This window comes from Canis lupus, chromosome X (genome assembly GCF_003254725.2).
Source record: "Canis lupus dingo isolate Sandy chromosome X, ASM325472v2, whole genome shotgun sequence".
NCBI classification, from domain to species: Eukaryota; Metazoa; Chordata; class Mammalia; order Carnivora; family Canidae; genus Canis; species Canis lupus.
Genome location: NC_064281.1, coordinates 32,864,810 through 32,882,960, shown reverse-complemented (window position 1 = coordinate 32,882,960; position 18,151 = coordinate 32,864,810). Strand labels below are relative to the sequence as shown.

General features: G+C 39.4%; 1 protein-coding gene across 11 annotated transcripts in view; it reads right to left on the bottom strand.

The window, feature by feature from the left end:
* The window catches only part of SYTL5 (synaptotagmin like 5), a 286,474-nt gene that overhangs the window by 70,862 nt on the left and 197,461 nt on the right, over positions 1-18,151 (bottom strand). For 9 of the 11 annotated variants that reach the window (XM_049107701.1, XM_049107699.1, XM_049107706.1 and 6 more), the window contains 5 exons: positions 11,585-11,677; positions 10,919-10,984; positions 7,242-7,420; positions 5,035-5,134; positions 3,285-3,446 (listed from right to left, as the gene is read on the bottom strand). In XM_049107701.1, coding sequence (XP_048963658.1) covers positions 3,285-3,446; positions 5,035-5,134; positions 7,242-7,420; positions 10,919-10,984; positions 11,585-11,677 — 600 coding nt within the window. The remainder of the gene's footprint in view (positions 1-3,284; positions 3,447-5,034; positions 5,135-7,241; positions 7,421-10,918; positions 10,985-11,584; positions 11,678-18,151) is intronic. The other 2 variants (XM_049107704.1, XM_049107705.1) reach the window with 1 other exon arrangement.

The window sequence follows — 18,151 nt, the reverse complement described above, 5'->3', positions numbered from 1 at the left end:
GTGTTTAAATAAGGCAGAATCTGTGGGCTTTCCTCTATATGTACCAGAGACACATATATGTGTCTACGTGTCATCTTTTCTCTTGGCAGAGAAAGATGACACGGATTAAAGACTAACCTATGTTGGGTTCCCCAGAAGCTCACTCTGAGGTGAGGATTCTTATGCCTAGGACTTATTAAGATTGCTCTCAGGAGGGTGCCTAGGTGGCTCAATCAGTTAAGTGTCTGCCTTTGGCTCAGGTCATGATCCTGGGGTCCTGGGATAAAAACCCACGTGGGTTCCCTGCTCAGCAGGGGAGTCTGTTTCTCCCTTTCTCTCTGCCCCTGCTTGAGTGCTCGCTTGCGCTCTCTTAAATAAATACATACATACACACACACACACACACACACATACATACATACATACATACTTAAAAAAAAAAAAAGAATTGCTCCCAGGATAGACTAGTTAAGGGGTGATCAGGAAAAAGGTCAGGGAAGGGAGGAAGCCAGGCAAGGAGAGGGCCTGATCTGGTAGAGAAGCTGTAGAGTATAAGTAGTACCTTGGAGCACCAACCCCCTTAACCCACCCCTCTCCGTACGGGAACTATGCGTTCATACTCCCCCATCTATCAGTTACTGGCAAAGGGTTGCCTTGTGGTAGGTAGTACGTAAGTTTCTGGGAGCTTCTGACTCCCTGCTCATGGAAAAAGCTACAGTAGCCCAAGCACAGTCTTCTAAACAGAGTGTCAGGTGAGAGCTGTTGGAGGCAAAACTCCTAACAGTCATGGTTTAAGGAGTCCAAGGGGACCTGGCAGAGGCCCGAGGAGTTCCAGACATTAAACACAGTCTGAACTTTTCGACCTGGAGCAGCCTCAGAGTTGCTTCTCCTTTATGCTAGAAAGTGAAATCATTCAACTGCACTGTGAAGGTGATTACCATGGAAAGTCGTTGGTCCCTAAGCACAGAGGATACACCTGGGAGAGCTCAGATACCATCTGAGCAAGTCCTTCAACCATTTCCAGGAAACTGACTGGAACTCTCCAAGCTGTTTTCCAAAAAGCCCGTATGTGCTTTCACATTAAATTTAGGACAGACAAGTTAATTTTATGTACTAAAATGAATTACTTGTCCTTCACCGGTATCATGCATCATACAATGTCTTGGATGTTTTCTTTTCCTTAGTTTTAAAGATTTTATTTATTTATTCATGAGAGACACAGAGAGGGGCAGAGACACAGGCAGAGGGAGAACAGGCTCCTAGCAGGGAGCCCGATGTGGGACTCGATCCCAGGATCCTGGGATCACGAACTGAGCCAAAGGCAGCCACTCAACCACTGAGGCACCCAGGTGCCCCTCTTGGACATTTTCTAACTATGATTCTATTGTGCTCACCCATTACACACAAAAGGAAGCAAGTGATAGGAGACTGTTAAGTCAGATTAAGTGGTATCCTTCATGGTAAGGCTCTTCATTCAATTCCAAGAGACTCTGTGTTATAATGACCAATTATTTCCCATTCTTAATGTCAGGGAATGTTATTCTATTGTGGACTTATTTCTTGTGACTATTGTACTTCCTCTTTCATATTTATATTAGTCATGGGCTTACAGTTATTTTATGTTTAAGGACTTTTTATATTTTATTGCTAATTTTACCCACAGCCCAGTTATACTTCCCAAAGATTTTCCATGAGTTATTTACACCAAGCTTGAGGTCAATAGTTATAAAACTCCACTGGAAAATTGTATTTAACTTCTGAGTCTTGATCTCCTCAGGCACAATGGAAGTGATGATACTTAACTCACCATGTTTGTTGTACCATCAGCTATGAACAATGCTGTTACGGATGGTGAACAACACGTGTTTTGCTGTCTAGCTTCCACTCAGCGTTCCTTTAGAACTACTATACCTGGATTTCTCTGGGGGCAGTATTACCTTCAGGACCAGGGTACGTTCTGATTATCTTAAGTCAGCCAATGTATCTCACCTCCCTGGCTGGCCATGGCAATTAGTTCAGGATACGCAAATGATGTAATCACAATGAGGAGAACCAGGCCCAGGGCACTGGGTGGACTGCTGGAAGAGAAAGACATTTTTCCTCTCCTGGACAGTGTGGTGCAAGGAGGAGAGGCTTGCAGGTATTATAATCTCCAAGAGAATCATACTGGAGCTAGTGAGGGAGGACAGCTGCACAAAGTCTTGAAAATGAAGGCAACACAGAGAAGAGAGACCAAGGGAGTCCGGGGCCTTGGTAAGATTTGAGTTACTTGGATAAAGCCATGCTTGATAATCACTGGCCAATAATTTCCTTTTATTTTGTGAGCTGTATGAGCTGGGGTTTCTGTCAATTGTGATATAAGGACTCTTGTCTATGATGTAACATAAACACCACCTAGCATTTCTTGAGAGCTTAAGATGTGCCTGATACAATAATGTGAGCATCACAGGGTGTTTCTGCGAGCTTCACAATGTCCCAGTAAGATATGTCCAATTATTATACCACATATGAGAACACCAAAGCCTAGGAACTTAAGTAATTTGGCCAATGTCACACAGACAGGATTGAAGCCAGGATTGAACCCAGAGAGTCTGATTTGACTCTACTATCTTCCCCTCATATTTTTTTTTTGCCTGTGTATAAAGAGCAATCTTTGGTTACATAAATGTGACCTTTTTTCATCCCCCTTTTGACTTAAAAATTTACTATAAATGTAGAGTGGCTCCAGCTGAATAAAGTGAATCCAAGCTACTGTTGATCTAGTTCAGAACATGCTATATTGCATTTAATTTCTAGGACCAGCTTTAAGATTGTTTTTCTGAATATAACTTCAGACCTGGCTTATGAATCTCAAAAGTAGGAATATAGGAAACCAGACATTTTAGTTATTGGTTACTTCCTCATGTGAGCCAAGGCAAGACCACTCCTGTTTAGGTTTGAATTGTGAAGAATGGGGAATCGAAAGAATGTTTTAAGACTGACTGGCTCTATGGATTTGTTTTTGCTTTCTCTTTCTGATAGGATCATATAATTTCTGATAGGATCATATCAGGTATTCCTTTTTTTTAATCCATGGAAACCTTCAGATGATGAGTGCATTTTTAGTAAGTCAAATTAATAATATATATGACTCTGTGACTTGCATTATACAGTCTGTATTAAAAAAGGAGTTTTGGCCGCACTAATCCCCTCAGATTACTTCTTGAAAATTGGAAGTCTTCAGATCCTTCAGGCCTATGACATCAATTTTGTGCATAACTTGTCTCACTGCACAGCTGTTTGATTAATCTGGAAGCATTTCCTACCTTGGGCTGAAGCACAAACCACTCATCACTTGGATTTTCAAAGTTCCATGAGTCAAAAGGAATCTCCACCTCCCCAAGGAAGCTGTTACGTCCAAATCGATCATAATGCCAGACTGAGAGTTGTAGAGTTCTTGTTTCCAGCTGGGTATGGCTGATGGTATACTGCAAATGAGATTCACAACATCACACACTCCACTCTGCCCGGTTCTACAACAGGCTAAAATTTGCCTTCATCATCTTTCAGATTATATGCATTAGTAATATGAACAAAGCAAACCCCCCAAACATTGTAGTTTTCTTTGTTTATGCTACAACTGAGGTTCTATAGATGGCATAAACTCATTTTGTGTTAGACCTAGCACTGAAATATATATTAGCAAATTATTTAGGAAAAAAGTCAATAAACTTCAAATATAATATAAAAAGTGTTAGATCATGAAGAATGTCCCCTTTCCAGTTTCACCTGTTTTTCATCTGCTAGTCATTTTTCAACATCTACTTTGTAAGCTTAATGTCTGATATATCAACTTGCCAACTTCTCTGTCTTACCTTATTTATAATGAGAATCTCTAAATCCAGAAAAGTACTGTCAGTGAGAAACTTCATAAAGTCTAGTATAAGTGCAGGAGTGAATAGACAAATACATATATTGACTAGAAATAAAATATTGCTGGGGTAGCTTTTCCTTTTCAGCAGAACATGATCCATAGCGACATGCCTATACACCCTCAAATCTCCTGCTTGTTCTATGCATCTACCACCTGAGACACACTTCAGAGTGTTTCTTGATCTTGGATTTGCATCGATACCCATCCTTGCTGTTCCTGGCATGACTGACCTTGGCTTCCTCCTTCCTGAATTTGCCATGTCACTCTATATATTCTGCTTGGGCTCATTTTTGCTACCTTGTTATAACCACCAGATTCACCCCCTGCCTAAATTCATTCATTTTCATTTTGATCTGTCTTCATATTGGTTCCTGCTTCTAAACAGGACCACAATGAAGGACATCCCCGCTCACCACCTTCCTGCTATGGTGGACTCTGACTCCATCACTCCAGGCACAAGGTTCATAAATTTCCCTGCAACTGGCATTAATTTCTACATTCTAGTCTTCCCAGATCTTTCTTACCAGGCTAAATTGGCCCAGGGTGAGAGAAGGGGTTGTTACATAGAAACCTATGGGGAAAGTAAGGTCAACCAAAGATTGCGGCCTGGATCATGTCTTACCAGGGCCACTTTCTCTGAGGTTCCCCAAATCCAACCTTGTCTCACCACTGTTTATTAACCACAAGCCTAAATTTAGCCCAATTCTGAAACATGACAAGAAACAGCACATATTCATGCTCTGTTAGCAGAACGAGGAATGTATACAGAGTGATTTGCTAAGTCAGTGTCAAAACTGTGACAAACTCCTTTTAAGGATTTTAAACTAGAAAAAAATAATTTTCCTAAGGGTGAAACATTTTTTGACAAGATGCACTGGCTCAGATGAAATTTCACTTGATCATCTTTACTTAAGGTGTAACTTTAGCTGCAGCAGAGAAACAAACAGAATAAGGGTTTACAGCTTTTTCTTTTCAAAGAACTATTAAGAAAGCCAAGGGTATTACACTAATTTATTCAAATTCTACTTTTCTGAAAGATATGTAAGCCTGGACACACAAACCCTCTGTAGTCAATTTTAATTTTAAACCAATGAAGGCATGAACAGTATCACTTGAGTTAATATGAGAGAGCATGTACTTACCTTTAGTGTTTCGTTAAATTCTGGATTGGTGCCTGTTCTGATCTTGGTCTTGCGCTTATTGTTTCTGGACTTGTCAGGAAGAAGGTATGACTTAACATAACTGTAGGTGATAAGACATGAAATTAATTATTGGGAAACATCTACTTCACAAGGAATAGTCAGGGACTTCAGTGAACAAGAGAGGTGAAGGGAATAGGTCAGGAAACATTAGAGAACCAAAGAGAATGTAGTCTATCTAGCAGGATACCTTAAAATAGAACTCTGGGCTTCCAATAAGAGAGAAGCAGTATAGTGATGAAGAGTGTGGGCTCTGACATCAAGCCAACTGTGCTTGAGTTACTCCATGCCTCACTGGTTTTGGTAAACTCAAGAACTTACTTAACCTCGCTGTGCCTCAGTTTCCTCATCTGTAAAACTGGGATAATAACAGTATCTATCTAACTTAGGGCATTACAAGGATTAAACTGGTTGATACATAAGGGAGCTGACATTATACGACTCAATAAATGTCATCTATTCATAGGATCAATGGTCTCACAAAATACTCTAGGGTTATATTGTTCTCCATTCAGATGTCAGGACTTCTGATGACTGGAATCAGTGGTTATAGACAAATGGAGGAAAATGGTGAAAAAGAACAAATAGGAAATAACAACCCAGTGTCACAATAACAATTCTACCCAACACCTTGTGTTGAGCTATCCCAGGAACCTCTTGGAGCAGGGGTATCAAGGCAGATTTAGAAAGTACAAGATGTACAAGACTTCAATCGACAAGATGCTACAAGAGTTGCTGTGAAGCACATATACCAGGGCTTTAGAGGACCTCTTTCCATGCTACCCTAAATGATTAGTCCTGGGACACCAGGGTGGCTCGGCGGTTGGGCAGCTAGCTGCCTTTGGCCCAGGTTGTGATCCCGGATCCAGGATCGAGTCCCGCATTGGACTCCTGTGAGGAGCTTGCTTCACCCTCTGTCTCTGCCTCTCTCTCTCTCTGTCTCTCATGAATAAATAAATACATCTAAATAAATAAATAAATAGTCCTAAAGCCCTCTGATACGTAGCTGAGGAAGTAGATGGATCAATCTATACTCAGAATCCACTCATTTGTCTATCTTTTTAAAAAAAATTAATTTTCTAAGTAATCTCTATGCCCAACATGGGGCTTGAACTCACAACCCTGAGATCAAGAGCCACACACTCCACCAACTGAGCCAGCCAGGTGTCCCACTCCCATTTTGCCTATCTTTAGACACTTGGAAAAAGCTTCTCTGAGGTGTTTATTGGACCTAGGTCACCTACTATGGAGGAAAAGGGTAAGACAGCAGGCCTCAGATTGCCTGGAAATGCCTGCTTACAACATTAGCCAGTGGCTGGGATCTGGGAACTTGGATTTCAGGAGGACTCTCATCACTCCCGGAACAGATATAAATGGCTCACTGTGACTAAACTATTTGTAAAAATAATAATGGCTTATGTAGAACATTGGCTTTCCTTCAGGGAGACTGGAATTTTGGTATGTGACCAGTTGAGTCTCTAAATGAGCTTCCCTGGTAAACAACATTGCACAGGTTGCTGGAGGAATTAAGTACATCCTGTGTGACTCTGCTGGGAGTTTAGAAGTTTAAGCCTAGATTCTTCAGAACTTAGCCACACATGCCTTTTTTCTTTGCTGATTATGACTACATGTGGAGTCCTGTGAGTCCTCCTCGTAAATCATCAAGCCTGACAATGATCTTGGGAACCCCTGACACATCTTTCATCTAGCTCCCTTCCAATGTACCACACACAGTCAATTATCTGCCTCCCAGTAGATATCTGGAAGCCTGAGAGCCTTAAAATTGTCCTTTCGAGCTGTTCAACTGGGCTAACAGCTTGGTGATTTTCTCTGGAGGGTCTCCCAGAACAAGATCCTCATAGATCCTGGGGTGCGCCAATGTGCCAGCCAGCCTCTATCTCAGAGCTGCCTCTGTGTAAACTACAAATATGTCAGTCCTGAATCACATTGACTCATAGCTCTTTACAATTAGATAATCATGGATGCAGCCATTATACATACACTTAGAGAATATTTAGAAGTGTTGCACGGGAGAAAAATCACAAGCTTCTGAGAAAGTTCTGAATCAAGAGGAATGCTAAGACAAAACCACACATATTGACAAAGAAAGCAGTGACTGAAACAGTCTGAGGAATGTGCTATGTGCTTACGCATCTGTCCTCTGTTTCTTTTCATCTCCAATGGCCAGATTTCTGCAATTCTTGACAAAAATGTAGAGCCCGCCAGTTTTGTAGCAGTAACTGATGTGGAGAAGGATTTCACCACTGACCTTCACGTTGCCATAGTCTCCTGTTTCACTGTAAACACTCATCATGCTGTTAAGGCTGGTCTGGAATAAACAAGATGAGAAGAGGTGCCCAGTGTTATTCTAATTAGCTCTTCACAGAAGCCACCCCCCCCCCCCCCCGCTTTATTCAATTACTATTCTTATTCTTTATAATGAGCAGGAAAGTCTAGGATGAGCAAAGAAAACAAAAATCACTTCTTTTGCCTGAGTTGCTGGTATTGTATAAACTCCAAACCTGACAAGGGACAAGAAGACTTAAAGAGCATTGGTAAGGAAGGCAAGGAAACTTGCTGAGAGGGGAAGCACTGCCTTTCTGGGCAAGTGAAGAGTTTTTGTTTATTCACTTCTAAAGAATACAGGGTCACTGAGGCACTTCCAATCTCACGTCTTCTCCCTATCCTTGTAGCTTCTGCCTCTCTCACTGGTAGATCCAGACCCACGGTCAATCTACGTCAAGGTCTAGAATGCATCCATCGGGTCAAAGAGAAGCTCATATATTCTGTGCTAGCAGGAACCACAGAGTTCTCTGACACCCACAGAGAGCATCCCATCAGTCTCTGGGAAGGCATAACTAGCTTTAACGAGGGCATGCCAGGAGAACAGCATACACCCTAGGTTGCTGTGACTTCCCTGAGCAGCTATTGTGGTCACATGGGTAGTGCTCAGACCTGGGCTTTGTAGACCTCTGTAAAATAACCACTCCCAAAATAGAACACTAAACAATAAGTGAACACACCAACAAACTAATAAAATGTAAAAAAACAAACAAAACAAAACAAAAAAACCCAACAGTCCAAATCTACCAGAATGAATACAATTCCTGATTAGACACTAATGACAAGAGACATATTTTAAATTAAATGTAACAAAATTATCCTTTAGTGCCAAAACTGTATCTTAGCAACACATCTGTCAAAAGAGACCACGCTCGGAAGGCTTTCATGAGTGACCCAATAGTTTCAAAAGCCCTGTCTGTGAACCACTGGGAAGGACTAGATTAAGTACAAAGAGAGCCTGGGCTTCCCACTTTGTGTGATATGCAGAGCGGAAGTCACTACATTCTTTTGGGTGTTCAGAGACTGATCAAAGAACAGGATTTGGATGATGTGGCCAGTATCTCTTTTAAATTTAAGTCAAGGGCAAAAGTAAACCAAGAATTCCATAATTACTTAAAAATTATCATTTCTAGTGAGCCAGTGAGTGATCTAATTTGTCTTTTCCCTTCCTAAAACAAAACAGAATTTTCTTTATAATAGGTGGCTTTGAGTGGTGCTTTTCAAACTTTAATTGCACAGAAATCACCTGGGGATCTTGTTAAGATGAAGACTGATCCAGTCAGTCTCAGGTGGGGTCCGAGAGTCTTCTTTTCTAACAAACTCCTAGGTCCACAGTCTCCAAAATGTGTATTGTGGCATCCCAGAGCACTGCAGCAACTCACAGGGGGACCATAGGGTATTTTAAAATTTCAAGGGAAAACACAGTGACCATCCATCAGACACCATGCAAATTATTAACAGTTGTTCATGGTGTTAACATTGAATCACAATTCATTCTTTTAAGTCTTATCTGGGTGAAGCTGAGTTTTTGAGAGTTACTGTGAAAAAATAAGTAGGTACTGCATAAAAATCAATGTGGAGGAGAGCCTGAGTGGCTCAGTTAAGCATCTGCTTTGGCTCAAGTCATGATTCCAGGGTCCTGGGATCAAGCCCCACATCAGGGTCCCTGCTCAGCAGGGAGCCTGCTTCTCCCTCTCCCTCTGTTGCTCACTCCTGCTTGTGCTCTCTATCAAATAAATAAATAAAATCTTTAAAAAAAATCAATGTGGAACAAGAAGTAAAAGTGGTGCTGTCCAATTGGATTCCCAGATCTGACGAGTTGTGAGGTGCCTAACAGGCACCTGAGTCCCATTAGTAAGGATTAAGGGCTGTTTAAGAATGGAAGAAAATGATTTTTCTTTCAATTTATGTATTACTGTTTTGCATGTCTACTAAGTTGTTAGGGTATTAGTCCTTATAAAATTTTTTGACCTAACTGATGTGGAAAACAAAGGCAAAAGAAATATAGAAAAAAATTAATATCCTTTGCAGCCCATTGACAAATACTTATGACCTTGCCCCAGGAACTCAACCATCTCAATGTTAATACTTTTGCTAAAGGCAAAAGGCAACCTTAGCTTGACATTAGCCCGACCTCCAGGATCCTGTAAGTCTTCTTTAATATGTAAAAATCCCTTTGGAAACTTCCTTTACCTGTACAGGTCCCCAAGACCCATGTCAGCAGTCATCCTCCAAGCACATGGCCTGCTGATATACATCTCAAGGGTCTCGTGACTAAGGTTTTACTAGACAGCAATAAATGACCTTGTCCTAATAGCAGCTAGCCCAAGGTCCTAGAAACCTGGCTTCCAAATTCCTTAGAGACTTAAGCCCTCCCCAACCCCCTCTCAACTTGAAAGTATATAATCAGTCACTCCTCACAACCCCAGGGCAGCTCTTTATGCACACAGGTCCTGTCCCCAGGCTTTAATAAAACCACCCTTTTTGTACCAAAGACACCCCAAGAATTCTCCCCCGAACTCCAACATTTCACACCACTAATAACTTAATAAATGGGTTAGTCAGGTATTACTTTTGGCTCAGGAGTGGGATGAAAGAATCACTAGGGGCTCTGTGAACTGACAATGTGTTAGAGTCTCGCCCCAAGTGAGGCAATGCTGCCTTTGACTTCCAAGGGCTTCAAGAATAAGCTACTCCCTCAGGTTACATATGGGAAAACTGACTCACAGAAATTACTGGCAGTGCTAAGACACAGAGCAAAGTCTCTAGATTTTTTGCTGAGGATCTCCCCAGCATGCCTCCCCACCTCCTCATATCACTAATTTGTGTCTACACCACATCCCTCAGTAGCCACATCTTCAAAGCAGTCCTCAGTAAGCAGGGGGCCCTGACAGAGAGAAGAAAATTTAAGAACCCATAAATGCTGAAGTGTAGGAGAAATTCAGGCAATTAAGGCAATTTTGCTACTAACCAAATTTTATGCTCTTAACCGAGCAAATGTTAGGATTTAAAAGAGAGATGTTTATTCTAAAGGTTATCTCATTAATGGTAAATCATTTTGAACCATATGTCTTTTGACTGGCACTCAGATTCTAATGCTGAATGAAGTTTTCTTTCCTTGGGATACTTGGATTCTGGTAGTGTTGTTTACCTTTTTAAAAAAAATATTTTATTTATTTATTCGAGAAGCAGATACAGAGAGATGCAGAGACACAGGCAGAGGGAGAAGCAGGCTCCATGCAGGGAGCCCAACGCGGGACTCGAACCCGGGTCTCCAGGATCACGTCCTGGGCTAAAGGCGGCACCAAACGCTGAGCCACCCAGGCTGCCCTGTTTACCTTTTTTAAAGAGAAACTCTGCTTAACTGTATACAAGTCAGAAAAAGGTAAATGCTGGAAAAACTGCCCACCTCATCAGATTTCCCCTACCATGAAATGTGCAAAGTATGGCTGGAAAGAAGGAAAAGGAAAGATTGAAAACTCACAGTGTCTGAGTCAGCATCAGGTACATTTAGGTAGGTCCACTTCCTGTCAGAGCCTGCTTGAGAACTCTTTAAGACAGTCGCCCAAAGGTCAAAAGGAAAAATGGGTATTAGAGCAAAGAACAGAAATCAGAGGAGCAAAGAAAAAAGTTTACAGGCATATATGCATGCAAAGGAGTATGAGAACATGGGGGCTCCTAACACTTACCTCTCAAGCAAAGCCTTGAACATGGACATAAGAAGAGACATTATTCTACAGGCAGTGAGAAGCTATGGACAGTGTCTGAGTAGCAGAGAAACCTGACTAGGTATGTATTTTAAGAAAATGGCCACAGCATGGTGGACAGTTGGGAAATAAACAAAGTGGTGGCAAGCGAATAAATATATTGGCAGAGAATTGTGATAGTCTATAGGTCTGAGTTGATGAGAGCCTGAATGAGGGAGTAAAGAGGTTTTAAAAACTGGGTGAGGACCATGGAAGGAGAGAGAAGGAAAAGCTCACACAAAATTACAACAAAAAGCACTCTGTGGGCAAAGGGCAAGCAGATTATAATGACTCTTGACTCACTGTCACACATATTCTCAAGAACATTCCGATCTCCTTGAGAAAAAGTCCCAAAAATCAACAAGAGAAAGAATAAACTAGTTACGTGCTAGAGAACTACTTACGGTTGACAGGCCACTTGCTAGACTGTGGGTGTTTGCAGAAAACCGGGAGGACACTAAGTCATTAACACCTTCCTCGGTCTCTTCCAAGGAGTCCTTCCAAGGAAGGAGGAGAAAATCAGTGGATCACTTTTTTAAAAAAATACCTGAAAAATCCGATACAAATATCTAGAAATCATCCTATCCTGAGGTTTTTCTCTCTTGCTATCCACTCAACCTGAATGATGCCATCAGACAAGTGGGGTCTCCTTCTTAGTGGTGTTTGCTTTACAAAAAGAACGTGAAATTGGGAATCACATAGACCTGGGTGTTCAATTTCTACCTCCCTGGTCTCTAAGCTTTGGGCAATGTACTTAAATTATTTTTTAATTTAAAAAAATGTCTGTGCATGTATGCGTGCATGTGTGTGCATGCATACTGTCAAGATGGGGAAACAGATCTTAAAAATCTGACAGAGTAAACTATTTCAGACACTGGATTCTTTTTTTTTTAGACACTGGATTCTTGTCCAAAATGCCAGGTTCTAATTTCTTCTCTTTCATGATAGAGTGGCTTCCCCTGCCCATCCCCCTGTTGGTTATTTAACCAATACATTTTTATAGTAACAAATGTCAAGCAATAGAGATAAATAGAAATCAAACTTAGATCTCTCACTACTAAGTTAATGACCAAATTTCAAAGTTCTAGGATATGTACACACACATGCCCACATATGCAACCGCACATATAAGGAATATATCATGCATTTTTTTTAAAAAAAAGAACACCTTTCTTTTTTGCTTCTCCTTTCTTCTCTTTCTTTCCTCTCACCCCAGGTTAAATCAACATTTTACATATAGATTCCATGCCTTTCTCCTTGTTTATGTGAAAAATCGTATAAAATTCTGCACACACAAATCTGGGCAGGCATCATAAGAATTTCTTTTAACCTGTTTTATAAATTGAGATTATTCTATATATTTAATTATGTGCTTTCGAGTAAAAATTAATTTTATTATAAAATATGACATGCATAGAAAGGTGCATAAAATAAAAATGGACAGCATAACAGTATAAAGTAATCAAGTAGAAGCCCTCTTTGTGTTCTGTCCATATCACCAACCCTTTTCTTCCCCATCTTTGAAATAAAATCTTAACTCTTATGGTAATCACATCTTTGCTTTTCTGTATACTTTTACTACCTAAGCATACATTCCTAAACAATACGATTTTGTTTTGCCTGTTTTTGAACTCTAAGTAAATGAAATTAAATGTTATATTCTTTTGTGTTTTGCCTCTTTGTCTCAACATGATAGTCTTTTAAGAGTCATCCAAATTGTTTCATATTATTGTAGTTTGTTCATTTTTATTCATTATTCAGTGGTACGCTATCTTACACTTGATTTATCCATTCTTCTGTTGCTGAATATTTGGGCTGTTTCCAGATTTTTTCTATCATTAGTAAAGCTGCTATGAATATCTTTTAGTATATACCCTGAGGCAGAGAAACACAAGCTTCCCTTCGGCGGAATTGGCACGCCACAAGGAGTGCATATCTCCACAGGGTTACCGATAACTATTTTAAGATAGTGTCAAGCAATTGGAAGTAATTGTACCAATTTATAGTCTAGCCAGCAACGTAGAAGAGTGCTCTCTGCTCTATATCCTTGCCTCCCAAAGGTTAGTATTGTCAGATTTTTTTTTCACTTTTGCTAATCCAGTAGATGTTTATGTGAAAATTAGTAAGGGGAAGCCTCTCTGAAATGGAGTTAGGAGGTTTCAGCATGGGAAGCTCTCATACCCTACCACTCACAGTCAATTGCAAATACAACAGGAAGAGATGAACTTGACCTTATGTAGACTTGACCTTATATATGGATATTACTCTACTATTCCAGCTGGAGGTAGGGTCACTTTTCTCATCCCCCAGGGTAACAGCTCAGCCAATGTGAAGCCATCACATTTTGAACTCCCAGTTTCCTCATGGACTTAAAGTTCATAAAAGCTTTCCCAACTTACCCCTTTGCTCCTTAAGAAAGCATGACTCTCCTTTGTTCCCCAGCCTTGCCTATGGTTTTGCCATGGCTTGTTGGTCCCAGATTGCAATTTTCTTTCATTCCTGAATAAACCCATCTTTTTCTGGTAAAATCAAAGTTTCTATTTTTAAGGTTAATATTTAATATCCTCATGATTTTTTTTAGATTTATTTATTCATTCATGAGAGACACACAGAGAGAGAGAGAGGCAGAGACATAGGAAGAGGGAGAAACAAGCTCCATGCAGGGAGCCCAATGCAGAACTCGATCCCGGGACTCCAGGATCACACCCTGAGACAAAGGCAGATGCTTTAACCACTTAGCCACCCAGGCGTCCCAATATCCTCATGATTTTAATTTTTGTTTCCCTTATTACTTAGCTGAGTACCTTTTTCTGATCAGTGACTAACCTAATTTCCTGGTGTGTGAAGTACTTTTTCAAAACTTGTTTATTTTTATATTGATACATTTGCCTTTTTTCACTGCTGGGCTCACAAGATGAGCTCAAGTAACGACCTAGAAAGTAAGAATGTGCTCAAAACAAAACAAAAACAAATTAACAGAACCTAAAATAAAAATGATAAAGGAAACCAACTCACAGTGATAGATGTTAAAAGGCCATAGAAACCAAATGAAATAGCTTCTCAGGGAGAAGCAGCCTTTTCTGCTGACCAGGGAGCCCAATGTGGGGTTTGATCCCAGGACCCAGAGATCTTGACCTGAGCCAAAGCAGATGCTTAACTGACTGAGCCACCCAGGTGCCCCTTGTCTTTTCATTTTTATAATGATGTCTTTGAGATATAACAATTTTAACTTTGATAAAATTTGTCGTTTTTTTGTTGAATGTATCATGCATCATACATTTGGTGTAACACTTAAGAATTCTTTGCCTAACTCAAGGTCATAGATTTTCTTCTAGGTTTCATTTTAGAAATTTTACAGTTTTAGTTCTTACATTTAGAGATGTAATGCATTTTGAGTTAGTCTTTATTCATGGTGTGTGGTAATAATCAACATTTTTTGGTTTTTTTATGGCATATAGATATCCAATTGTCCTGTCATGGCTTGCTGAAAAGGTTCTTTCCTCATTGAACTGCCAAACCTCAACTGATTGAAAATATAAGGGCTTATTTCTGGACTCTCAATTATATTCTTTTGATTGCCTGTGTTTATGCCAATACCGCACTGTACTGATGACAATAGTCATATAGAAAGTTTTGAAATCTACTAGAGAAAGTCTTCCAACTTTGCTCTTCAAAATTTATTTTCTAATTCCAGATCCTCTGCATTTCCATATAAATTTTAGAATCAGTATGTCAATTTCCACAAGAGCCTGCGTAGATTTTAAATAGGGTTTGTGTTGAGTTTATAGATTCATTTGGAGAGAATATTGAATCTTCTAATTCATGCACATATTATGTCTATTTATTGAGATCTTTAACTCAGCAATACTTCTCTAAATTTTAATACATACATCTGTCTTACAGTTTTTGACAATTTTATTCCTAAGTATTTTATTCTTTTTCATGCTATTAATGGAATTATATTCTTAATTTCATTTCAGATAATTTATTGCTGATATGCAGAAATACAGGTGATTTTTGTACATTGATCTTATATCTTGTAACCTTGGTGAACTTGCTAATTAGTTATAGTAATATTTTTCTAGATTATTTAGGATCTTTCACATACAAAATCATATCAACTGCACATAAAGAAGGTATTGTTTCTTTCTTTCCAATGAGATGCCCTCCTTTCCTTTGTCTTGTCTTCTCCTTTTTTTCTTTTCTAATTTATTTTCTTTTTCCCCTTCCTTACTGCATTAGCTAGAATCTCCTGTAAAATGTTGAACAGAAGTGATGAAGGTGATAACCTTGTGCCTTGTTCCTATATTAGGGGGAAAGCATTTTCTTTTCTTTTCTTTCTTGCCGTTATATATGATGTAAGCTGTAAGAATTTTGTAGATGCCCTTTATTAGACGAAGAAAGTTCACTATTTTTTTAAGAATTTTATTATAGATATTGAATTTTGTCAAATGCTTTTTCTGCATCTATTGAGATGATGTGGTTACTGCCTTTTATTATACTGACATGCTGTATTACAGTAATTATTTTTGAATGCTGAATCAACCTTGCATCCATAGGATAAATCCCACTCAGTTATGGCATGTGGTCTTTTTTTTTTTTTATGATAGTCACAGAGAGAGAGAGAGAGGCAGAGACATAGGCAGAGGGAGAAGCAGGCTCCATGCACCGGGAGCCCGACGTGGGATTCGATCCCAGGTCTCCAGGATCGCGCCCTGGGCCAAAGGCAGGCGCCAAACCGCTGTGCCACCCAGGGATCCCCTGGTCTTTTTTTTTTTAAAGATTTTATTTATTTATTCATGAGAGAGAGAGAGAGAGAGAGAGGCAGAGACACAGGCAGAGGGAGAAGCAGGCCCCATGCAGGGAGCCTGATGTGGGACTTGATCCCAGGACCCCAGTATCATGCCCTGGGCCAAAGGCATGCACTAAACCGCTGAGCCACCCAGGGATTCCCGGCATGCAGTCTTTTTGTTACTGGACTTATTTTTCTAATACTTTATAAAGGGTTTTTCCATCTGTATTCTTAATGGATATTATTCTGTAGTTTTCTTGCAATGTCTTTCTCTAGCTTTGGTGTCAGGAAAATACTGGCTTCACAAAACGAGTTGGGAAGTAATTTTCTGAGAAATCTTATGAAGAATTGATATTATTTCCTTTTAAAATATGTGATAGATTTCATCAATGAAGCAATTTATTCCTCAGTATTTCTTTAGGGGAAGATTTTAAATTACTACTTCAATATCCTTTGTTTTTAGATTGATTTATTTGAGAGAGAGAGAGAGAGAGAGAGAATGGAAGTGTGGTAGGGGCAGAGGGAAAGACAATCTCCAGCAGACTCCCTGCCCAGCATGGAGCCTAGTGCACAGCTCAATATCACGACCCTGAGCTCATGACTTGAGCTGAAATCAAGAGTCAGATGCTTAACCAAATGAGCCATCCAGACACCCAGTCTAATTCAATATATTTTTTAAGTATAATTAACATACACTGATACATTAGTTTAAGGTATATGATATAATGACTCAACAATTCCATATGTTTCTCAATGCTCAGCAAGTTAAGTGTACTCTTAATCTCCTTTATTTTATCCATCCCCCAATCTCTATCTGCCCTGGCAATCACCGGTTTGTTCTCTGTATTTATAGATCTAATTCTGCTTTTTGTTTATTCTTTTTTTGGTTTCACATATAAGTGAAATCATATGGTGTTTGTCTTTCTTGGACATATTTCATGTAAAATTATATACTCTAAGTTCTACCATGTTGTTGCAAATGGCAAGAATTTATTCCTTTTTTATTGCTGACTACTGTTCCATTGTATATATATATACCACATTTTCTTTATGTACTCATCTATGGATGGACACTTAGACTGCTTCAATATCTTGACTATTGCAAATAATGCAGCAATAAATATAGGAGTGCATATATCTTTTCAAATTAATGTTTTTGTTTTATACCCTGTAGTGGAATTACTAGATTATATAGTAATTCTATTTGTAATTTTTTGAGGACCTGTCATACTGTTTTCCATAAAGGCTTCATCAATTTGCATTCCCACCAACAGTGGGAATGAGGGTTCCTTTTTCTCCACATTCTCAGCAACACTGGTTATTTCTTGTTTTTTGAATCTAGCCATTCTGACAGGTGTGAAGTGATAGCTCATTGTGGTTTTAATTTGCATTTCCCTGATGATTAGTGATGTTGAGCATCTTTTCAAGTGTCTGTTGGCAACCTGTATGTCTTCTTTGGAAAAATGTTTATTAAGGTCCTCTGTTCACTGTTTAATTGGATTGTTTTTCCCCCAGTGTTGAGTTGTATAACTTCTTTATATATTTTGGATATTAACCCCTTCATGGATAAATCATTTGCAAATATTTTCTATTATTCAACAGGTTGCCTTTTTTTGTTGTTGATGGTTTCTTTTGTGGGACAAAAGCTTATTTTGGTGGAGTCCCAAGTTTAATTTTGCTTTTGTTTCCCTGGCATGAGGAGACACATCTAGAAAAATGTTTCTACAGCTGATGTGAAAAAATTACTTTTTTTTTTTTTTTTGCTAGAAGTTTTATGGTTTCAGGTCACACATTTAGGTTTTTTCATCCACTTTGAGTTTATTGTTTCATGTGCTGTAAGGAAGTAGTCCAGTTTCATTCTTTTGCATGTTGTTGTCCAGTTTTCCCAGCATCATTTGTTGGAAAGACTGTCTCTTACCTCTGCACATTCTTGCCTCCTTTGTAATAGATTGACCATGTAAGTGTGGGTTTATATCTGGACTCTATATTCTGTTCCATTGATTTCTGTGTCTATTTTTGTGCCACTACCATACTGTTTTGATGATTAGACCTTTATAGTACATCTTAAAATCTGGAGTTGTGATACCTTCAGCTTTGTTCTTCTTTTTCAAGATTGCTTTGGCTACTCGGGGTCTTGGGTGGTTCCAATATGAATTTTAGGATTATTTGTTCTAGTTCT